Here is an 18893-nt window from a genome sequence, read left to right as displayed (position 1 = left end):
CCCAAGTCCCACTCTGCTGGGACTAAAGGTGTGCATCACCACCGCCAAGCCATGATTCTTAATGTAAATATCTAATATGCAGGATATCTGATACACAGCTTCCAAAGGTGTTACGACCCACAGGTTGAGAACTGCTGACTTAGAATAAATTTCATAGTATCAATTCTAATTTTAAAACAACCCCATATTATTTAATATACTATACACACTTAGCAAAAGCAAAGTCATTATTTAAATAAATGACCCTCACAAATCAAAGCTGGCCAACTCTGAGAATACTCTAACTTTAGTAAAGCTGAATAATACTCCTTATATATTTCACATTTTCTTGGAAGGGTTGCTTTAAAATACTGAAATCCCCATAAAAAAAACACAGTAACAAAAATTTCATTAAGTTCATTGTTCCTTAAAAGGGTAGAGGTTAACATGAAGACTGTAACAAACTTGCACACTTTCTCTAATATTATATTATTTGAAAGAAAAAAACTGTATGGTTGGATTTGAAGGTCAAAGTACTAACAAGAAGCCAGGTGTGGTAGTATGCAGAAGAAATCAGAGAATTCAGGAGGCTAAGGTAGCAGGATGTAAACTCAAGGGCAGCCAAGGCTGCACAGTGATATCCTGTTTCATAAAAGACAAAAACAAGCAAAAAAGAAAAAACAAAACAAAACAACCACCACACAAAAAAGGAGGCAACCAAAAAGAATTCGAAGTGGCACTAGCTAAGGCTTCATAGCTTGAATATCTGTAATGAATTCAATCTAATTTCTACTCAAACACAAAAATCAATTCCATATCCCATGCAAATCTTAGATTTAGCTGCAAGGTCAAAAATAAATGAAATTACTGAGACATGACCCAACAAAGGTCTTCCAGAGGACCTGAGTTCAATTCCCAGCACACACACAGCAGCTCTCAACTCTGTGTAGCTTGAGTCCCAGGGTATCCAATTCCACCTTCTGGCTTCTAAGGGCACCACACAAGTATGTAGCACACAGACATGAAAATAAAACAGCCATACACGTAAAAGTTTTTAAAAATTAAATAACCAGTAAGGCATTGTGCTGCATGCAGGACTCTGCTCCAGTACTCACAGGCAGATCACAGGCCTGCCTGGTAAACATAGTGAGTTTGAGGCCAGCCAGGGCTAAAGAGAGAGCCTCATAAACCAAAACAAAAAGTGGTGAACAGATAGCTTCCATAAAATGAAATGAGAAATTTATCTTTTGCTAGCTACATAATATAAAATTACTAAAATGTAAAAAGATAATTGCACTCCACAAAAATTAAGAATTTAGTTAAAGCTATCATTAAAAGAGAAAGGGGAAAAACAAAAGCAGGAAAGTTTTAAAACCATTAAAGTGAAAAGGTATGTACTGTTGCACACCAGAAGAGGGCTCCAGATCTCACTATAGATGGTTGTGAGTCACCATGTGGTTGCTGGGATTTGAACTCAGAACCTCTGGAAGAGCAGCCAGTGCTCTTATCCTATAAGCCATCTCTCCAGCCCTAGAACATTACTCTTATGTTTTAAACTATCACATGTCAAGTAATACTATTATGTAGCCAGGTAGTGGTGGCTTGTGCACTAGGGAGTCAGAAGTAGGTATATATCTGTGGGTTCGAGGACTAGTCTACAGAGCAAGTTCCAGGACAGCCAGGGTTACACAGAGAAACCTTGTCTCAAAAATAAAAACACTATAATGTAATTATGAAGGATTTAGAGCAAAAAAAGCATTCATATTTAAGATGTTTAAAATCCCTTATTACATCAGAAGTGTATAAATGTTATTTTTCTAAAGAAAGCTTCCCTAAACAATTTACACTGAAAAATCTAAAAGTAATGGAATCAGACAGAACCAACACCAGCAGTAAATAACATTCGCATTACAAAAAAACTAAAGACTGTTTAGTGAAACAGCTTATTCCAGCCCCAGGGCAGTGAATCTAGACACCCTGACACTAGAAAGCATATAAGGGACAAAAACCTGATCAGGTCTCCTTAAAAAACTCACAAGATGGGGCTGAAGAGATAGCTGGGCTCTTAAAAGCACTTGCTGGTCTTGTGAAGGAACCAGGTTTGATCCCCAGCACCAACATGGTGGCTTACAGTCATTGGTAACTCTAGTTCTGGGGAATACAACAGGTACACATATGTGCACACACATACATGCATGTACGTAACACATTCATACACATAACATAAATAAATCTTAAGGATAAAAATAAATTTATTAGCATTAGCTTGAAGTGCTCTCACTGGTTCAATGACTGTTAAGTTCAAAGAGCAAGATAATGGAAACAGTGCTCAGCCATAAAAACACCACACACAGGCCTGAAGACATGAATTTGATATCCCTGTATCAGTTGTGATGTTTTGCAACTGTAATCCCAGCACCCCTACAGTGAAGATGGAAGTACTACGGCTCAAAAAAGATGCCCTAAAACCCAATTCTCAGCAATAAAGAGAAAAGTGTTGATATATGTTACAGAAACAAACAGCAAATACACAGAGTGAAGCTAGGTTTTATATATATATAATGCTGAAATGAAATGTAAATGTTAGATTTAAGCAAATCCTGGACGATGTAAACTGTCCAGCAATGGGGAAAATAGGCTGCACAGGTAGAAGGCTTGTTAAGATGAGAATGCACTACAAAGAAAGTCGTAGAGGTGCAGAAATAGTTTTTCTGATTGTGAGGATGGTTTAGAGTTTTTCAATTAACCAATGAAAGGACAGAGGGACAAAAAGGGGAGGGGAGGGAGGTGTGGTGATGCAGCCCGGTGCGGTGATGCACACTTGTAATTCCAATAGGCATGTCTACAAGACCAATAATGGCTACATAGTGAAACCTTGTCTCTAAAATACAAAAACAAGCCGGGCGGTGGTGGCGCACGCCTTTAATCCCAGCACTCGGGAGGCAGAGGCAGGCAGATCTCTGTGAGTTCCAGACCAGCCTAGTCTACAATAGCTAGTTCCAGGACAGCCTCCCAAAGTCACAGAGAAACCCTGTCTCGAAAAAGCAAAACAAACAAAAAAACCCAACACCTGATACACAACCAAGCACTAAGCTTGCCTTTTCTTCATGAACTGTATTTCAAGGTAAAAAATGAACAGCTGCATCCCGGTACGATTTTTGGTTGCTGTAATAAAACACTGACCAAAACCAACTTGGAAAGGGTTTACCATCTGTCATCCAAGAAAGCCAAAGCAAGAACTTGGAGGCAGAGACCACAGAGAAAAGCTGCTCATTGGCTTGTTCAATTCCCTTAAACTGCGCAGGCCCACCTGCCCAGAGAAGATAATGGACCCTACCACATAAATTAGCAATAAGGAAAACGCTGCAAAGACTTGTCCGCAGGTCAATCTGGGGAAGGCAATCCCTCCGGCTGACAACGGAAACTAACTTTGATAATGAGGAGAGTTTTTTGTCTATTTGTGTGGTACCTGCACTTGGGCACATCGCGGAGGCCAGAGGACTTCCAGCATCCTACGTTATTCCCTTGAGACACGGCTTCTCACTGAAATTACGCTGAGGCTGGATTGGCAGCCCCAACAGTTCTCTGGTCTGAGTGCCCCGCAGTGCTGGGTTAACAGGCGCTCTCACACATGTATACCCAATTTCTTATGTGGGGCCTGAGGACTCGAAATTAGGTCCTCAAACTCGCACAGAAGGCAACGCTTATCCACTGGCCATCTCCTCCGCCCCAAGAGAATTTGTTTTTTTAATATCTAGAGTCCAGCCAGGTAAGAGATGCAGAAAGAAATAAAAACTGGTTTGGCTGAGTGCGGTGGGGACGCACCAGCAATTCCAGCTCTAGGGAAACCGAATTAACAGAACAGCGAGTTCGAGGCCTGCCTAACTTACAATAGCGAGATCTTGAGTCCGATTTTTTTTCCCCTTAAACCTACAACTTGGGGAGAGTAAACCCCTTCCTCCTGTAGCTATCTGCCTTCGCGGCTTAAAAGCCCTTTCCTAAACGTTTCAACCTTGGCTCAACTAGTTCCCAACTTTTTAAAGGCTGCGTGAGAGGTTCTGCGCTGGTGACGCCCCCCAAACAACAACAGCAGCAGCAGCAGAAGAAGTTGTAGAAGAAGAACCCTGAACGCAGCCTGCGAAGTCGCGGCTGCCGCCAGCAAGCATGGCCTGAGGAGGCGCGGCGGCGGCAGAGCTCACGCTGCCTGCGGACACGCGCGGACGCCGAGTCCGTACCCCCACCCACGTGTTCTCCCTTTCCCCCCAAACTCCTCCACCCGCCGACTCCACTCGACAAACACCCACTCTTCCGTGCGGCTTCCTCCCTAGGCACCCGAAACGGGAAAGGCAAAACCAGCCTGCAAGTCTTCCTTACCCGGCCTTGTCTGTGGAGGCCGGCGGGCCCTTCCATTTCTCTTTCTCCTTTTCTTTGCCTTTCTTGGCTCCCGCTGTGGTCGAATCGTCCTCGAAAACGCTGAAAAGCTCGTCCCCGAAGGCGTCCGCCATCTTCCGGAGCTCGGAGACCGAATCTCCCTCCTACCCAGGAGGCCTCGCGATCTCACCTGGAGTGACGCCAAATAGGGGATCTACGGTGGCCCGTAGGCATCAAAAAAAGAATGAGCGACTCTTTAGGCCGGCGTGACTTTTCCCCCTTTTAGTCTGGGTTTTGCCCCTTCTTTTTTCTTTCGACCACTGCGAGGTGGGGAGTTCGACGACTAAAAACCCAGCGTTCAGTGGCTGGCAACACCAGACATGCCGCGGGTTCCCGGGAGCCAAGAGGCGGAGCCTGGTGAAACGGACCAATTGAGCCGGAGCCCCAGCCGAGGAGCCCGGATGGAGGAGGCTGGGTGGAGGCGTGGGAGCCGGCTAACGTGAGTAGCTCTCCAGCTTCTGTTGTGTGGCAGCCGGGATCGGGATCTGGAGCTGGAAGAACACTCTCCTGCAGCTGAAACATGGGCGGCAAAAACAAGAAACACAAGGCGCCGGCAGCTGCGGCGGTGCGGGCTACGGTGTCTGCCTCCAGAGCCAGAAGTGCCGAGGCGGGAGCTGTTGGGGAGCAGAGCAAGAAGCCCGTAGCCAGGCCGGTGCCCGCCGTACCCGCCGGCGCCCGGGAGCCCCGAGTCAAGCAAGGTACGCTTGGTCCAGTGCTCAGGCTTCTGCCCTCGGTCCTTGCCCCTTGTGCAGCAAAGAACAGTCAGAGCTGAGCTGATGAGATCCGAACTAGTTACCCTTCACACACGAGCTTGCTAGCTGTCGGTGGAGTGGCCTTGTAGATCGGTCTAAGGGCCTTTGGCCATTAAAGTTACTAAAGTTACTCCGTTACAGCTTGGCGTTGTCTCTCTGACTTACTCTTTTTCCCCTTCTAAGAACAAAATAATAGCATCTACTGTTGTTCCGTAGCAATCTACCCTGAGCTGTCAAGACAGCTACTCCGCTAATGCGGAGTATAGTAAGTAGTACACAGTGAAGTCCTCCTTTCCTGATGCCAACGCTGCTTTCTGCCTGATCTTCATTCGTGGCTTCCTCAGCATCTATGCAGTACTCTCGTATATTCTAGAAGTCAGTATTTCCTAAGAATAACAGCACTTTACACACTGAACCCTGGATTAATTTACTGTAAAATTCCTGCAGACTTGCATTTTTGCTTACCCTGCAGATTGATTTGATAACATGAAGGTGACTAGTACCTACCTGCTACTATTCCGGTTAGTTTCATAAACATCAAAATTATGTACTGTTTTATTCTGTTTGTGTGTAGTTCTTTTTGTGTTTCAGTCAACAAAAACTTGCAAGCATATGTGTTTATATATGTACAAATTCTGATATATAAACTGGTGATAATAAGACTGGCAAAATCACCTCTAGAGCAGCTTAGGAATCTAATTTACTAATCATGCAAACAGACATGTTGCTTCATAGTTGTTAAGTTAAGCTCCCACCAAGAGGAGCCCGGGAAGAAAGCTTAACAGTGTGTTCCTGCTTTTACAATGAGGAATAATGAAAAAGGGACAGTCCTGCTGAAATTAGAGGCTGTCCTGAAGTTAACTCTGTAAAGCATAGTAGAAATAACTAACAATCCAAAGATCTGGAGTTAAGAAAGGCTTGGAGCCAGGTGTTGGTGGCGCACGCCTTTAATCCCAGCACTTGGGAGGCAGAGGCAGGCGGATCCAAAACAATACAGAGAAACCCTGCCTTGAAAAACCAAAAAAAAAAAAAAAAAAAAAAAAAAAAAGAAAAGAAAAGAAAGAAAGGCTTGGAGCTCTTGAAGAATTCATAGAATAAGCTTTGTGAACAAGGGGGGGAAAGATGGGACTGGAGAAATAAGCATCTACTGCACTTAGACCTAGTCCTTTGCAATTGCAAATTATTATTAGATTTGTGGTTTCAAGTGTGACACATTTCCCCCTGAGAATTCTGTAGCAGTCACAAGCTGCAGACCAAGGTCTTTTTCTTTCCCTATGTCTACTGGCATCTCACTGAATTCTTTCAAGTTTCTGATAGTCGTTATAACATGATTTATCTTCCTTTCCCTCCAGTCCTAAAATGTTAACTTTCTCAAGGTGTCTGTCCTTGGCAGTGTAGCTCTGTTTTACAGCCCTATTTACAGCATAGTTCCTTTTGCCCTCACTTGTGCCTTTGCCATTGTGTTTCAATGACTTTCAGTCCTGCAGATGACTTCTCAATTGACATCTCTTATACTGGCATTTTCTTACACTGTTTTTCGTGTGTGTGTGTGTGTGTGTGTGTGTGTGTGTGTGTGTGTGTGTGTGTGTGGTGTATGGTGTGTGTTTTCAAGACAGGGTTTCTCTGTATAGTTTTGGAGCCTATTTTGGAACTTGCTCCTATTTGGAACCTGACCTCTAACTCACAGAGATACGCCTGCCTCTTCCTCCCAAGTTCTGGGATTAAAGGTGTGTGCCACTATTTCCCAGCTTTAAAATAGTTTTAACATCTATTTATTTTGTATATGTGTGCACACACACATGTACATGTAAGAGGACCACTTGTGAGAGTTGATTCAGAGATCAAACTCAGATCATCAGGCTTGGCAGCAAACATCTTTATGATCTAGGCCATCTTGATGCCCCCTTAAGTTACTTTTGATGCTTTCCTTGGTTTGCATTTACTCTGTAGCCAAGCCCTGTGTAATCTTAACATACCTTTGACTTGCCATGTTTTGTACACATTCTCATTTAAGTATTCACATGGAGTACCAACAGAGCCCCTTAATAGGTCCCTGGAGTTTTGCTCTTTTCTCCTCCAGTTAGTCCAACATGACAACAGATTGATCTTTCAGAAATGCTACGTTGATTGATCATGTCTGTGTTCTTCCATAGCATCCTTATTAACTGTACTAAAATTAAACCATTCAGCTAGCATAGAAGTCTAGTGTCTTTGCTAATCTTATTTCAGCTGTTGTAAATCTGGTATGTTCTTGGTTCCAAATAGAACTTGACTTTTGGCCTCATCATGTCTAATTTTTTCCTTTTCATTTGTCCTTAGAACTAGCCACTAAAACCCTATACCACCCATTTCAGATATCAGTTCTTTAAAAAAAAATCTTCCTGACCTCTACAGTTCATGTGTCATGGCTGTTTATATCAGTATTTATGATAGTTTAGTCTTCCCTTACATGAGGAATTATACATTTATGTAGCTTACAAAATTATAGTATATAATGGATATGTGTTAACAGTTCTAAAATATCTAGTCCAATGCTTTTTGTTATTTAAAAAAATTTCCTTAGATAAATGATAAGGAGACTGTCAGAGGAGTTATTAACACCAATAAATTGAAAGGGGGGTTACTTCCAAATTTGTACAATTTACTAAACAGACTGTTTCATGAAAAAACAGAAAATAGTGACTTGGTAAAAATTGGATGAGTCTTCTGTTTTGGTTTGGACTAGTAATACTCACCACATAAAACATTTAAGCTGAGATAAAGCAAACAACGGTTAGGATTCCTGGAGACCATATTAAGGCAGAGGAAACAAGCTCAAAGCCCTGTGGGAGCAAATGCGGTAGGTCTAGGAAGAATGTGTGGCAGGAATGGGAGAGAAAATATTTACAATGAGACAGGAACCTGAGAAGGGGCTAGACCAAACTCAGTGGGAAGTGAGGGCTGGTGGTAGTGTTAAATAGTGAGGAGACTAACTGTTGTGTTTTTAGGTGACAGGTCCAAAGTACATGTTCTCATAGGTCCTAGCAATTGAGATTGTCTTTCTTCACTCTTGGCACTCTGCACTTTCTGCTCACAGCCGATTCTGGTAATCAGTTGCTTATTGTTTTACTCCTCTAGAATATGAGCCCAGTGAGGATAGGTACTGGATCTTTGTCTTAAACCACCAGAGTCCCTTTTGAATCTTTTGGCTGATGAAAAGGAAGTTAGAGCTAACTCAAATGTCTTAGCGATAAGGGTGCATTAGCATCATTGTGGAAATGAAGATAACATGATATAAGAGGAATGGACTCCAAGAAAGTATTAGACAGTATGGAAATGACTCAGGTTTATTTCTTTTTTAATCAGTTGACTTTGATGATGTTGTGTGGTCCATTGTTACACGACCTTTTGGTTATACATTTGGAATTTGTGATACTTTTGTCTTTGAGATGCTGCATACTGACCCTCTTCTAGTTAGATTTCTGTTAACTTCTACCATCTGAAATAAGTGGTAAGGAAAATAGCTGTCATAAATATTTAGCATTTTACTTGACATAAGAATGGGAATTAATTAACTTTATTCAGTGACTATTGACTTACAATTTTTGTTTGGGGGGGGTGTTTTTGGTTTTTGGTTTTGGTTTTTTTTCAAGTCAGAGTTTCTCTGTATTGCTTTGTAGCCTGTCCCACTCACTCTGTGGATCAGGCTGGCTTCAAACTTACAGATATCAGCCTGCCTCTGCCTCAAGCGCTGGGATTAAAGGTGTGCGCCACCAACTCCCGGCTTGTTTTTGTTTTTGAAACAGGGTTTCTCTGTGTAGCCCTGGGTTTCCTTGAACTTACTGTGTAGCTCGAAATGATCTTAAATACAGATCCTCCTGCCTCTGCCTGTTTAATTAAAGGTGTGTGCCACCACTGCCAAGCTTGACTTGGAATTTTTAAAAAGAGTTACTATTTAGCAAGTTTACATAGCTACTTTCTCCTTTACTTCTTCCTGGAGGATGGATTAGACACATGTAAGAATCTGGAAGCTTGACACTCTGAAAATAAACAGGAGGAAAGGAACAAATCATCAATGGGAAAAGTACAGCAGGGAGGTGGGGTGCTGGGGAGCAAGATGGCTCAGATTTAAGGCCTGGTGGCCTGAGTCCCCTGAGTCTGATTGCTGGTATCATGAGGTAGAAAGAGAGAACTGACCCTTGGAAGTTGTCTTCTGACCCCTATTGGCCTCTCTCTCTCTCTCCCTCCCTCCCTCCCTCCCTCCCTCCCTCCCTCCCTCTCTCTCTCTCTCTCTCTCTGACTCTCTCTCTCTCTCTGACTCTCTCTCTCTCCTTCCCTCCCTTCCTCCCTCCCTCTCCCTCCTGACTCTCTGGCACACACATGGAATGAAAACAATGTTTTTTTAAGTTTTTACTAAGCAGTTTTATACAACCAGCTATTCATGATGTGTATCTAAATCATCATAAATTTATTTTCTGCTACTCAATTATAAAAGATTTAGGATGTTGGGAAATATTCATAGTAGCAAAAACATCCCGTGGTTCCTTGGAAAACAAAATGTAAAATGAAGTACGCCACTTGAAACAGGAAAAATTCAATACACATTTATACTTTATGCTCTCTCCTATTTGTAGTACAGTATAATCTTAAGTTCTTAGAAATTGAATGACTTATTGTGGACCATTTCACTTAACATATTTTTCATTTGTCACTTCATATGCTCTATATACATTTTAATAATTATACTCTAAAGCAGAAGAATACTTGCCTATCAGTACAAATAACTTTAAACAAACTCCCTCTAAATACAGTGTAGTGTGTAATTAATTTTGAAATTTATAGCCACTGGCTTTGTGTGTATCATGCTTTGATGGGAATGGTGTGTGTTTAGGCTGTCTGAAGCTCACCACACATTTTTTTTGCATAAGATACTTGGTTTTAGGAAGTTTTTTGTTGTTTTTTGTTTTTTGGAGACAGGGTTTCCCTGTGTAGCCCTAGCTGTCCTGAAGCTCACTTTTTTTCCTAAGCATTCATAGGAAAATTGAGGAAAAGAGAACCTAAGACTTTTTAGCACCTTACTAGTAATGCATTAGTAGATATAACAATGCATCATAAAAAACAACTTTGAGTTTTTAATTATTGTACTTGTACCGTGCCAGGAATTGTATATTCATTGGGATGAACTTGCAAATGAGAGGATCTTAGTTGAATTGGTAGTATTTCTATGGTAAGGTCTCATTTCTTCAGTTCCTTAGAATATTGTAGTCTGAAAACACTTGCCTAGGGTCCCAGTCTCCTTGCTGTAAATGCCACCGCAGGATTTTTTGAGTCACCTGATGGTTTTCCAGGAAGTCAGCTCTTTTCTTATTTATACTGGAAGTTTGCATTGAAAGCAAGGAAGTAAGATAAGTGAAAGTTTTAGATGAAAGGTTGGAGGAGACAGATGGGAATTTGCTTCAATATGTTCAATTTACTAAATTCAAATAAACCAACAGTATTTGTAAAGGAATTTACAATCTCAACCCTGAGGAAAGCTCAACTCTTTTCCCAGTATTGGCTTGGTTATTTATTTCTTTTAGGTCAAGGCCATACTTGGTAATATTCAGGGGCTGTTGCTATAAAGCAGTGGCACTCAGAAGTGTGCTCAGAGTCCAAAGAAAGTCCTGACACTTCTGGGGACAGCTGTGATGTCAAAACTGGTGCTGCAAGAGTTTCTAAACTTGTGCTGTTTGTGCTTTGTTTTCCCATGAGTTGTGCAGTAGAGTTTTCTTTTTTTTGTTTGTTTTTGGTTTTGGTTTTTCGAGACAGGGTTTCTCTGTAGCTTTGGAGGGCAGTAGAGTTTTCTAGAGTTTCCAATGATACATATTATAATACCAGATTCAGTGCCAAGCCAGCTGGTACAAGCCAATGGGTGTGTTCCCAAAATGTGTATGTTGAAACTCTAGCCCCCAGGGCAGCTGTATTTGAGTGAAAGCAGCAAGGAAGTGATTAGGGCCAATGATGTTGAAGGGTAGGATTTGGTCAGCAGAATTAGTGTCTTCCTAAGAAGACCTCCTGAGATCACAGTCTTTCTGTAGGTAAGCACAGGAAGAACCATTTGAACACACAGCAAGGTGATGGCCACCTACATAACAGGACAAGAGACGACAGAGTAAAACCTATCCAGCTGGCACCTTGATCTTACAGTTGCTGAACTCCAGACTGTGAGAAATAAATTTCCCTTGAGTAAGCCATCCAGAAAAATTTGCTAGTTTGTTGTAGCCCAAGCAGAGTTAAACTCCACATGTGTGAGATTTGTTAAGTAAGCCACGTGTGTCCAAGAAACAGCACCAAGAACAAAGAAAGCTTTTCAAAACATAGAAAATGTATTTTGTTTGTTTTGGAAAATTCATTTTGCTAAAGTTTTTTTTACGTTAACATACAGCCTTATTTTTAATGACTAATGAATAAAATTTACTTTTTAATTTATATAATGATAAATCTTAAATCAATAGTTATAATCCATGTAAATAAAAATGTACTTGAATCCTCAATAATTTTTAAGAATAAAGAAGTCTTTAACTGTTGGTGGAGTCCTGTTATTCCTGCTGCTCAGGAGGCGAAGGCTGAGGCTTACCCTGAATTACAAAGTGAGTTAAATGTTAGCCTGAACCATTTAGTGAAAACCTTTTCAAAACCTAAGAAGAGGCCAACGGGACGGCTCAGCTGGTGAAGCACTAGCCACCAAACCTGAGCTTGATCATCAGCCCCGTGTGGTGCAAGGAGAGAAGTAACTCCTGCAAGTTGACTTCTCACCTCCCCATGCATACTGCGTGTGCTCTCCCAGGCACACAAATCATGGTGGAAGTCATGGCTGCAGGCAGGAGAGCCAGGAGGTAGGAGCAAGAAGCTGTTCACATTTGCAGCCACGTGGGAAGCAAAGAGCAGGAACAAGAAGGGGGGTAAGACTACAACCTCGAAGTCCACCCTCAGCTATATATTTCCTTCAGCAAGGGTCCTTATCCCAAAGGTTCCATAACCTCCTGAAACAGCACCATCATCTGGGAAAAGGCATTCAAATACATGAGCCTGTGGGGGACGTTTCTCGTTTAAACCACCACAGTGGGCTATGGAAGCAGCAAGAAAATGTGAAGTTTGGAGGGTAGCATGTTAGGGTGTTACAGGGGGAGTTGGAGGTGGGAAATGGGGGTGTGATTGTGATCATATTTCATTGTATACATGTATGAAATTCTCAGTTTAAATATATAATCCTTGAGAGTTTAAATATATAATCCTTGAGAGGGAACTCAAACCTTGTTTTTGGACTCCCAGACTTTGAAACTGGAAGGACAAATTTCCCCTGTGTGTAGGCATCCAGTGTGGTGACTTGTGACAGCCCTTAGAAGCTAGTACTTGAGGCCAGGGTAAAAAGATGGCTCCTCACTCAGCATCCCTTTTTCAGGAAAGAGTATTTTCTCATTAGATTTGAACATCTAGAAACCCCCAAGATGGCTCAGCTAGGTGTCAAGCATAAGAACATCTGATCTGGGCAGTGGTGGTGCACGCCTTAATCCCAGCACTCGGGAGGCACAGACAGGTGGATGTCTGTGAGTTTGAGGTCAGCCTGGTCTACAGAGTGAGTTCCAGGACAACCTCCAAAGCTACAGAGAAACCCTGTCTTGAAAAAAACAGAAAGAAAAGAACAAGAAAAGAAATGAGAAGATGAAAATATTTGACCTCAGGTGTATATAATTAGACATTTGAGTTTTAGAAAAAAAACTAGTTCTCCTTAAAGAATGCAAATTAGTAAAATGATTTGAAATTTTTGAGGGCTTGAGTTTTTTGGTAAAGTGAGGGGAAAGAGCTAAAAATCAGAGGTTTACTATTTAGCAACCTTTAGAGGCAAATGAAAGTGGTGTAATGAATATTAATCATTAAATTCCCTGACTATTTATTGTCTATTACATACAGGTCCAAAAATTTATAGTTTCAATTCTGCAAATGATTCCGGTGGTTCTGCAAATCTGGACAAATCTATTTTGAAAGTGAGTAAGCAAGGTTTTGCTTCATTTCAGGAAGCAATCTCTTTAAAGAAGACGCAGAGAGTTTAAGCAGTTAAGAGTGCTTGCTGCTCTGGCAGAGGACCCAGCTTATTTCCTAGCACTTACATTAAGCAGCTGCAACTGCCTGTCTCTCCAGTCTCGGGTCCAACACCTTGTTCTGGTCTCTGCAAACACCCACACGTACATGGCACACACACATGCACACACATAAATAAATCTCTTTTAAAGTTGCATCCTCAAATAACCAGAAAATTTGGGATATTGAAATTTTTTATAAATAATATTCTGTTATTTATATTAGAAATATCCTATAATTTATATTAACAACATCCTATTTATATTTATTTAATTTATACTATATTAGTAATATCCTGTTAATAATATCCTATTATTTCTCTCCTATCCTGAGAAATGAAGGAAAGTCTGGAAAAAGCTTTCTTTGGCCCTGCATGATGTCCTTCATAATTTACAAGTCAACTTCTAAGTGGTGATATTAACATTTAATGTGTCTCAAAGCATTGTCATGCTGGATTACAGCTTTCAATTCTCCTAGACTACACTAAATTTCTGGATGATGTTTTTGTGTTCACTAGATAACAGTTAAGTTACAAAGGGAAACTATCTTTTGTGGGTAAAACATTTGTGTTTTGCCAGTTAAAATAGCTAAACAAGAGAAGGTAAATGAGTAGTAGCAAAAACAGAAAACAAACTGGGAGCCAAAGAATTTATAACCTATCACACTGGATAGGTGAGTTTTACTTTAACTTGGCGTGTCCGTTTTAGTGTGCTTGTCAGTCCACGGAGGAAGCTGTTTGCTTGGGCTGCTTTGCAAAGGTAAATTTCTAGATTCTGACTCTGAGGAATCTAATTCAGTGGGGCAGGGCTTGGGAACTTTGCCTGGCTACCCCTGAGTGGCCTAAGACATATACCTGGAAGGCTTTATAAGAGGTGTTTTTCACCTCGCCATAGGTGATGTTGTCTTCCATATCCCAGTTGGAATATAGTCACGTTGTAGGATTGTGGTCAAATGCATGCATGGTAATCTCAAAAATAAAGCTATTTATTATATCTTCTTTTAGCTAAAATTTGGTGTCTGGTTGGAAGGAATATAAGAAAACTGTGTGATTTGCCTGTAATACTTTGATAGTTTAGTTTCTAATTAATGTAAATGTTCTTGACTTCAACAGGTGGTAATTAATAATAAACTAGAGCAAAGAATTATTGGAGTGATCAATGAGCACAAAAAGCAAAATAATGACAAGGGAGTGATTTCTGGAAGACTTTCTGCCAAAAAATTACAGGTACTTACCACCATCACCACCACTTCTTTTCTTTTCTTCTCATTTGTTTTTCTGTGTGTAGCACTGGCTGTCCTAGAGCTCGTTCTGTAGACTACGGTGGCCTCAAAATTCACAAGAGATCTACCAGTCTCTGCCTCCCGAGAGTTGAGATTAAAGGCATGCGCCACCACTGCCCGGCTTTCTTTTGTTTGAGGCAGGATCCCTCTGTACCCTAGACTGGCAATACCTGGCTTACTGGGGCTATTTTTTTCCTCCTTCTAGAGATAGGCATTCAGTCTAGGATCTTGTGCATTTATTGGGGGTAATTTAGAGACAGCTCTAAATTGAAAAGTGAATCTTTTAAACTTCCATTGGGATCACATGTAGATGGTTTCTAATTGCAAGCACAGGGAGAGAATTGTCTCTGATACAAGTGCACACACTGAAATGGTGACATACACAGTAAGTTGCATTCCCAAGATACATCATTGAGTACCTGTATGTTACATGCTGCCCTGCATTTTGCTTACATGTTCTGACATGATAATCCCACAATCTGTTCAGTCTTTTCAAATGAAAGACGTAAGACTTGGAAAGATGCCAGATTATAGCATTAAAGTTATTGATTAGTAAGTATCAGAATAAGCTTGAAACAAGTTCTGCTCAACTTTTTAAATATCATGTTGTAGATGTAAATTTAAATACTTCATAGGAGAGATGTTTGTTAAAGCACTAAAGAAAAAACAACACAGAGAGACCCTGTCTCGTAAAAACCAAAAAAAAAAAAAGACACTAAAGAAAATTCTAAGTATTCACATACAGAAAATATGTACTTAAATTATAGTGTATCCATTTTTTTTTACTTAAAATTAATAAGAAAATGTTCAAGCAGTGGTGGCACACGCCTTTAATCCCAGCACTCAGGAGGTAGAGGCATGTGGATCTATGAGTTCGAGGCCACCCTGATCTACAAGAGCTAGTTCCAGGACAGCCACCAGAGCCACAGAGAAAGGCTGTCTCGAAAAACTCAAAAAAAAAAAAAACAAACATAGTTAATGAGAAAATGAAATCAGGAATTAAAAACTATGATCAAATTAGCAAATGTAACTTATATTTCTCTTTGGTAGGACTTATACATGGCTTTACAGGCATTTTCCTTTAAGACTAAGGATATTGAAGATGCTATGACCAATACACTGTTGCATGGAGGTGACCTTCATTCTGCCTTGGATTGGCTCTGCTTAAATCTTTCAGATGGTAAACAGTATTGTCATTAATTATTTCCTTTTCTAAAACAGGCTATGTCTCTGGTTTGAGGGTTTTTGTGTTTTGCTTTGTTTTGGGTTTCTGTTTTTTTGGTTTGGTTTGGTAGAGGGTTGTGGTTGTAACTTTTGGTAAGGACTTAAGGCACAGATACAGCTACAAAACCAACAAATGAGGTTGTTGGTTAAAATCTTTTTAAAGAACATTTCAGAGCTTAACTAGTGAGGTAAAATTAGTAGCAGCTAGAAGTAGGTTGGCTGTCGTCTGACAAGGGCACACACTTCTAGCTTGGCATGTGGAACCTGACTTCTCCTAGGCTGACTCGTAGGAGATGAGGGGAGAATGGGATTGGATGTTCTAAATCTTGATGGGTTTATGTGTATACATAATCATTTTCGAGTCTGGCATATAATATGCCTATTTATCCTCAATGCCTTTCTTTTTAAGATGCACTTCCTGAAGGATTCAGTCAAGAATTTGAAGAGCAACAGCCTAAAAGTAGGCCAAAATTCCAGTCTCGACAGATACAGGCTACTCTTTCACCTCCTTTGCAAATGAAAACCAGAAAGCAGGAGGAAGACACCAAGACTAAGGTAATGTAAGAATTGAATATTTAGGCGGTTGGAGAGGTGACTCAGTGGTTAAGAGTACTTGCCACTATTTTAGAGGACCTGAGTTCGGTTCCCAGCCACCAACCATATGAGGCAGTTCAAGCTGCGTCTAACTCCAGCTCCAGAGAATCTGACCTTCTCTTCTGGCATCCACAGACATACATGTAGTGTACACACATACATACACATTAAAGAGTTCTTTTTTATTAAAAAAAAACAAACTTTAGACGGGGGTTGGTGACACATCACCTATAACCCTGTCATTTATAAGGCAGAGGCAAGAGGATCACTAGAATAAGACTAGCTTGGCTACATAGTGAGACCCTGTCTCAACAAAGAGGAAGTGTCTTAGGGTTTCTGTTGTGAAGAGACACTGTGACCATGCCAAGTCTTCTAAAGGAAAACATTTAATGGGGCTGGCTTTCAGGTTCAGAGGTTTAGTTCATTATTGTCATGGCGGGAAGCATGGCAGCATGCAGGCAGACACCGTGCTGGAGAAGGAGCTGAGCATTCTACATCTGAATCAGTAGGCCGCAGGAAGAGAGTGACACTGGGCCTGGCTTGAGCTGAAACCTCAAAGCCTCTTCCCTAGTGACACACTTCTTTCAACAAAGCACACCTTACTCCATCAGGTCTACACCGCCTAGTACAACTTCCTAATGACCAGGCATTCAAATATGTGAGCCTATGTGGGCCACCACAGAGAAAAGAAAAAAAAAAGCATGAGTTCATACAATCGCTGTGAGTTCAAGGCCAGCCTGGTCTACAGAGTGAGTTCCAAGACAGCGAGGACTACAAAGAGAAACCCTGTCTCCAAAAACCAAAAATAACTAAACAGGTTTCCAGGCTGTCTGTCTTGCCTCTTGTTGTTAGAAACTTCCAGTAGGTAGTGGCTTAAATCAAGTTTCTTACTTTTCATGCTTCTGTAGTCTGGGTCAGGGTCAGCTGAAAATACCTCTGTCCTAGAAGGAGTGGCTGGGACATCCAAAATGGCTGCTTTACTCATGTGACCAATGCTTCTACTGGAGACCAGCCAGGTGTCCCCTTTCTCTACTTAGTCCTTCCAATGGTTGTCTTGGGTTTCCTCACATGTGGTGGTCACAGAGGGGTCGGACTTCTTACATGTCATCTGGCTCAAGACCAAGTAAAATTGCCCTTGATCATTGAAAGGGATTGACTCCAGAACCCCAAGAATGCCAAAATCTTCAGGTACTAAAGGAGGTATAGTTCATTAGGGCATTTGTCTTAAATACTCTATTTATTATCAAACATCTGGGGAGGCATTATCCTTGTAAAACCACTGTTTTCAGCAACAACACCAGTTTTCAAGGGTGCTATTTAAAACTTTTTATTCTGTAAACAAAATAAAACAAAAAGTCTAACATGCTCTTCTAGTTTATTTGTTTAGTATTTGGTGGGAACTGGCTGTGTATTCCAGGCTAACCTAAAACTCACAGTCCTCCTGCCTCAACCTCCCTGGTGCTGGGATTATGAGCAAGTGAGTAATCATATACTTTGTAAGTTTTGACTTCTTTAAAAAAGTTTAGTTTGCTTGTCCTTTGCTATAGATTAAATAACATGACTTGCAATTTTTATATGTCTGCTGTTTTTGTAGTGTGAAGAACTTATAAAAGTAAAGCTTAATAGTTTTGGCATCTTTCTCTAACTCAATCTTTCAAATATATGTTTTCTCTTTTTAGCCAAAAAAGGAAGAAAAAGCTATGGAGGTAAACATGAAAGAGTGGATTTTGAGATACGCTGAACAACAAAATGAAGAGGAAAAGAGTGAGAGCTCTAAAAACTTAGACGACGAAGAGAAGTTTGACCCTGTGAGTGGAACTCCGAGTCAGGCCTCTAGCATCCTGGGCATTACCAGGCACAGTGCTGAACCTTATTTACTCTTTGTTTTTCTCACCTTTGAATTGGACAAATAACTCTCAGCAGAGATGTAAAAACTAAATAGAGTAACATACATGTAAAATGTTGGCACATAGTAACTACTAAGTGTTAATTACGTTTCTCCCATGTTTAAAGAGGTAAACTTAACATATTTTAACGTGGCTGTTATGTGTAAATAGTATGTTAAATTCTTTGAGTAGTAGAAGAAAGGCAAAGCATATTCCTGTATAGAGGAAGCCAGCAGTTGGGAAAGAAAAATAAAAGTGTGAGGCTGATGTGTTACTTGGGCCAATTTAAAGTGTTTAGAAATGTTTGTTTTGGCTGCCAGCTTCAGAGGCTTTAGTCTATCCATGATCATTGGGCTGCATTGCTTTGGGGCCTGTGGTAAGGCAGGTAATATCATGATGACAGTGTCAGTAGAAGAGCTATTCACCTCATGTTGTTTAGGAAGCAAAAGAGACTGGAGTCTCAGTATCCCTTTAAGGCACGCTCGTGTTCATGTAATGTCCAACAGGCCCCACTCCTACAGTGCTACTACCAAAGGCTAGTGACAGAAAAACAAAAATGGCCAGATACATAAGTAGAGGAATTGTGGGATCAGTGTCTTAAAAAGGAAGTGGGAAGAAATAGTATGAATGGGGTAGATTTGAGGCAGTA

The 18893-nt window shown here is 40.9% G+C and overlaps 2 protein-coding genes across 2 annotated transcripts in view; one reads left to right on the top strand and one right to left on the bottom strand.

The window, feature by feature from the left end:
* Mtrex (Mtr4 exosome RNA helicase) overlaps positions 1-4706 on the bottom strand; it is a 62262-nt gene extending 57556 nt beyond the window's left edge. Inside the window, exon 1 of the mRNA XM_005065533.4 lies at positions 4354-4706. Coding sequence (XP_005065590.1) covers positions 4354-4484 — 131 coding nt within the window. The 5' untranslated portion in view covers positions 4485-4706. The remainder of the gene's footprint in view (positions 1-4353) is intronic.
* A 90-nt stretch (positions 4707-4796) lies between these two features.
* Dhx29 (DExH-box helicase 29) overlaps positions 4797-18893 on the top strand; it is a 44004-nt gene continuing 29907 nt past the window's right edge. Inside the window, exons 1-6 of the mRNA XM_005065532.4 lie at positions 4797-5108; positions 13092-13165; positions 14371-14484; positions 15591-15720; positions 16174-16319; positions 18038-18166. Coding sequence (XP_005065589.1) covers positions 4931-5108; positions 13092-13165; positions 14371-14484; positions 15591-15720; positions 16174-16319; positions 18038-18166 — 771 coding nt within the window. The 5' untranslated portion in view covers positions 4797-4930. The remainder of the gene's footprint in view (positions 5109-13091; positions 13166-14370; positions 14485-15590; positions 15721-16173; positions 16320-18037; positions 18167-18893) is intronic.

Source organism: Mesocricetus auratus, unplaced genomic scaffold, assembly GCF_017639785.1.
Source record: "Mesocricetus auratus isolate SY011 unplaced genomic scaffold, BCM_Maur_2.0 Super-Scaffold_100020, whole genome shotgun sequence".
Lineage (NCBI taxonomy): Eukaryota > Metazoa > Chordata > Mammalia > Rodentia > Cricetidae > Mesocricetus > Mesocricetus auratus.
This window is presented reverse-complemented; position numbering and strand designations above follow the sequence as displayed.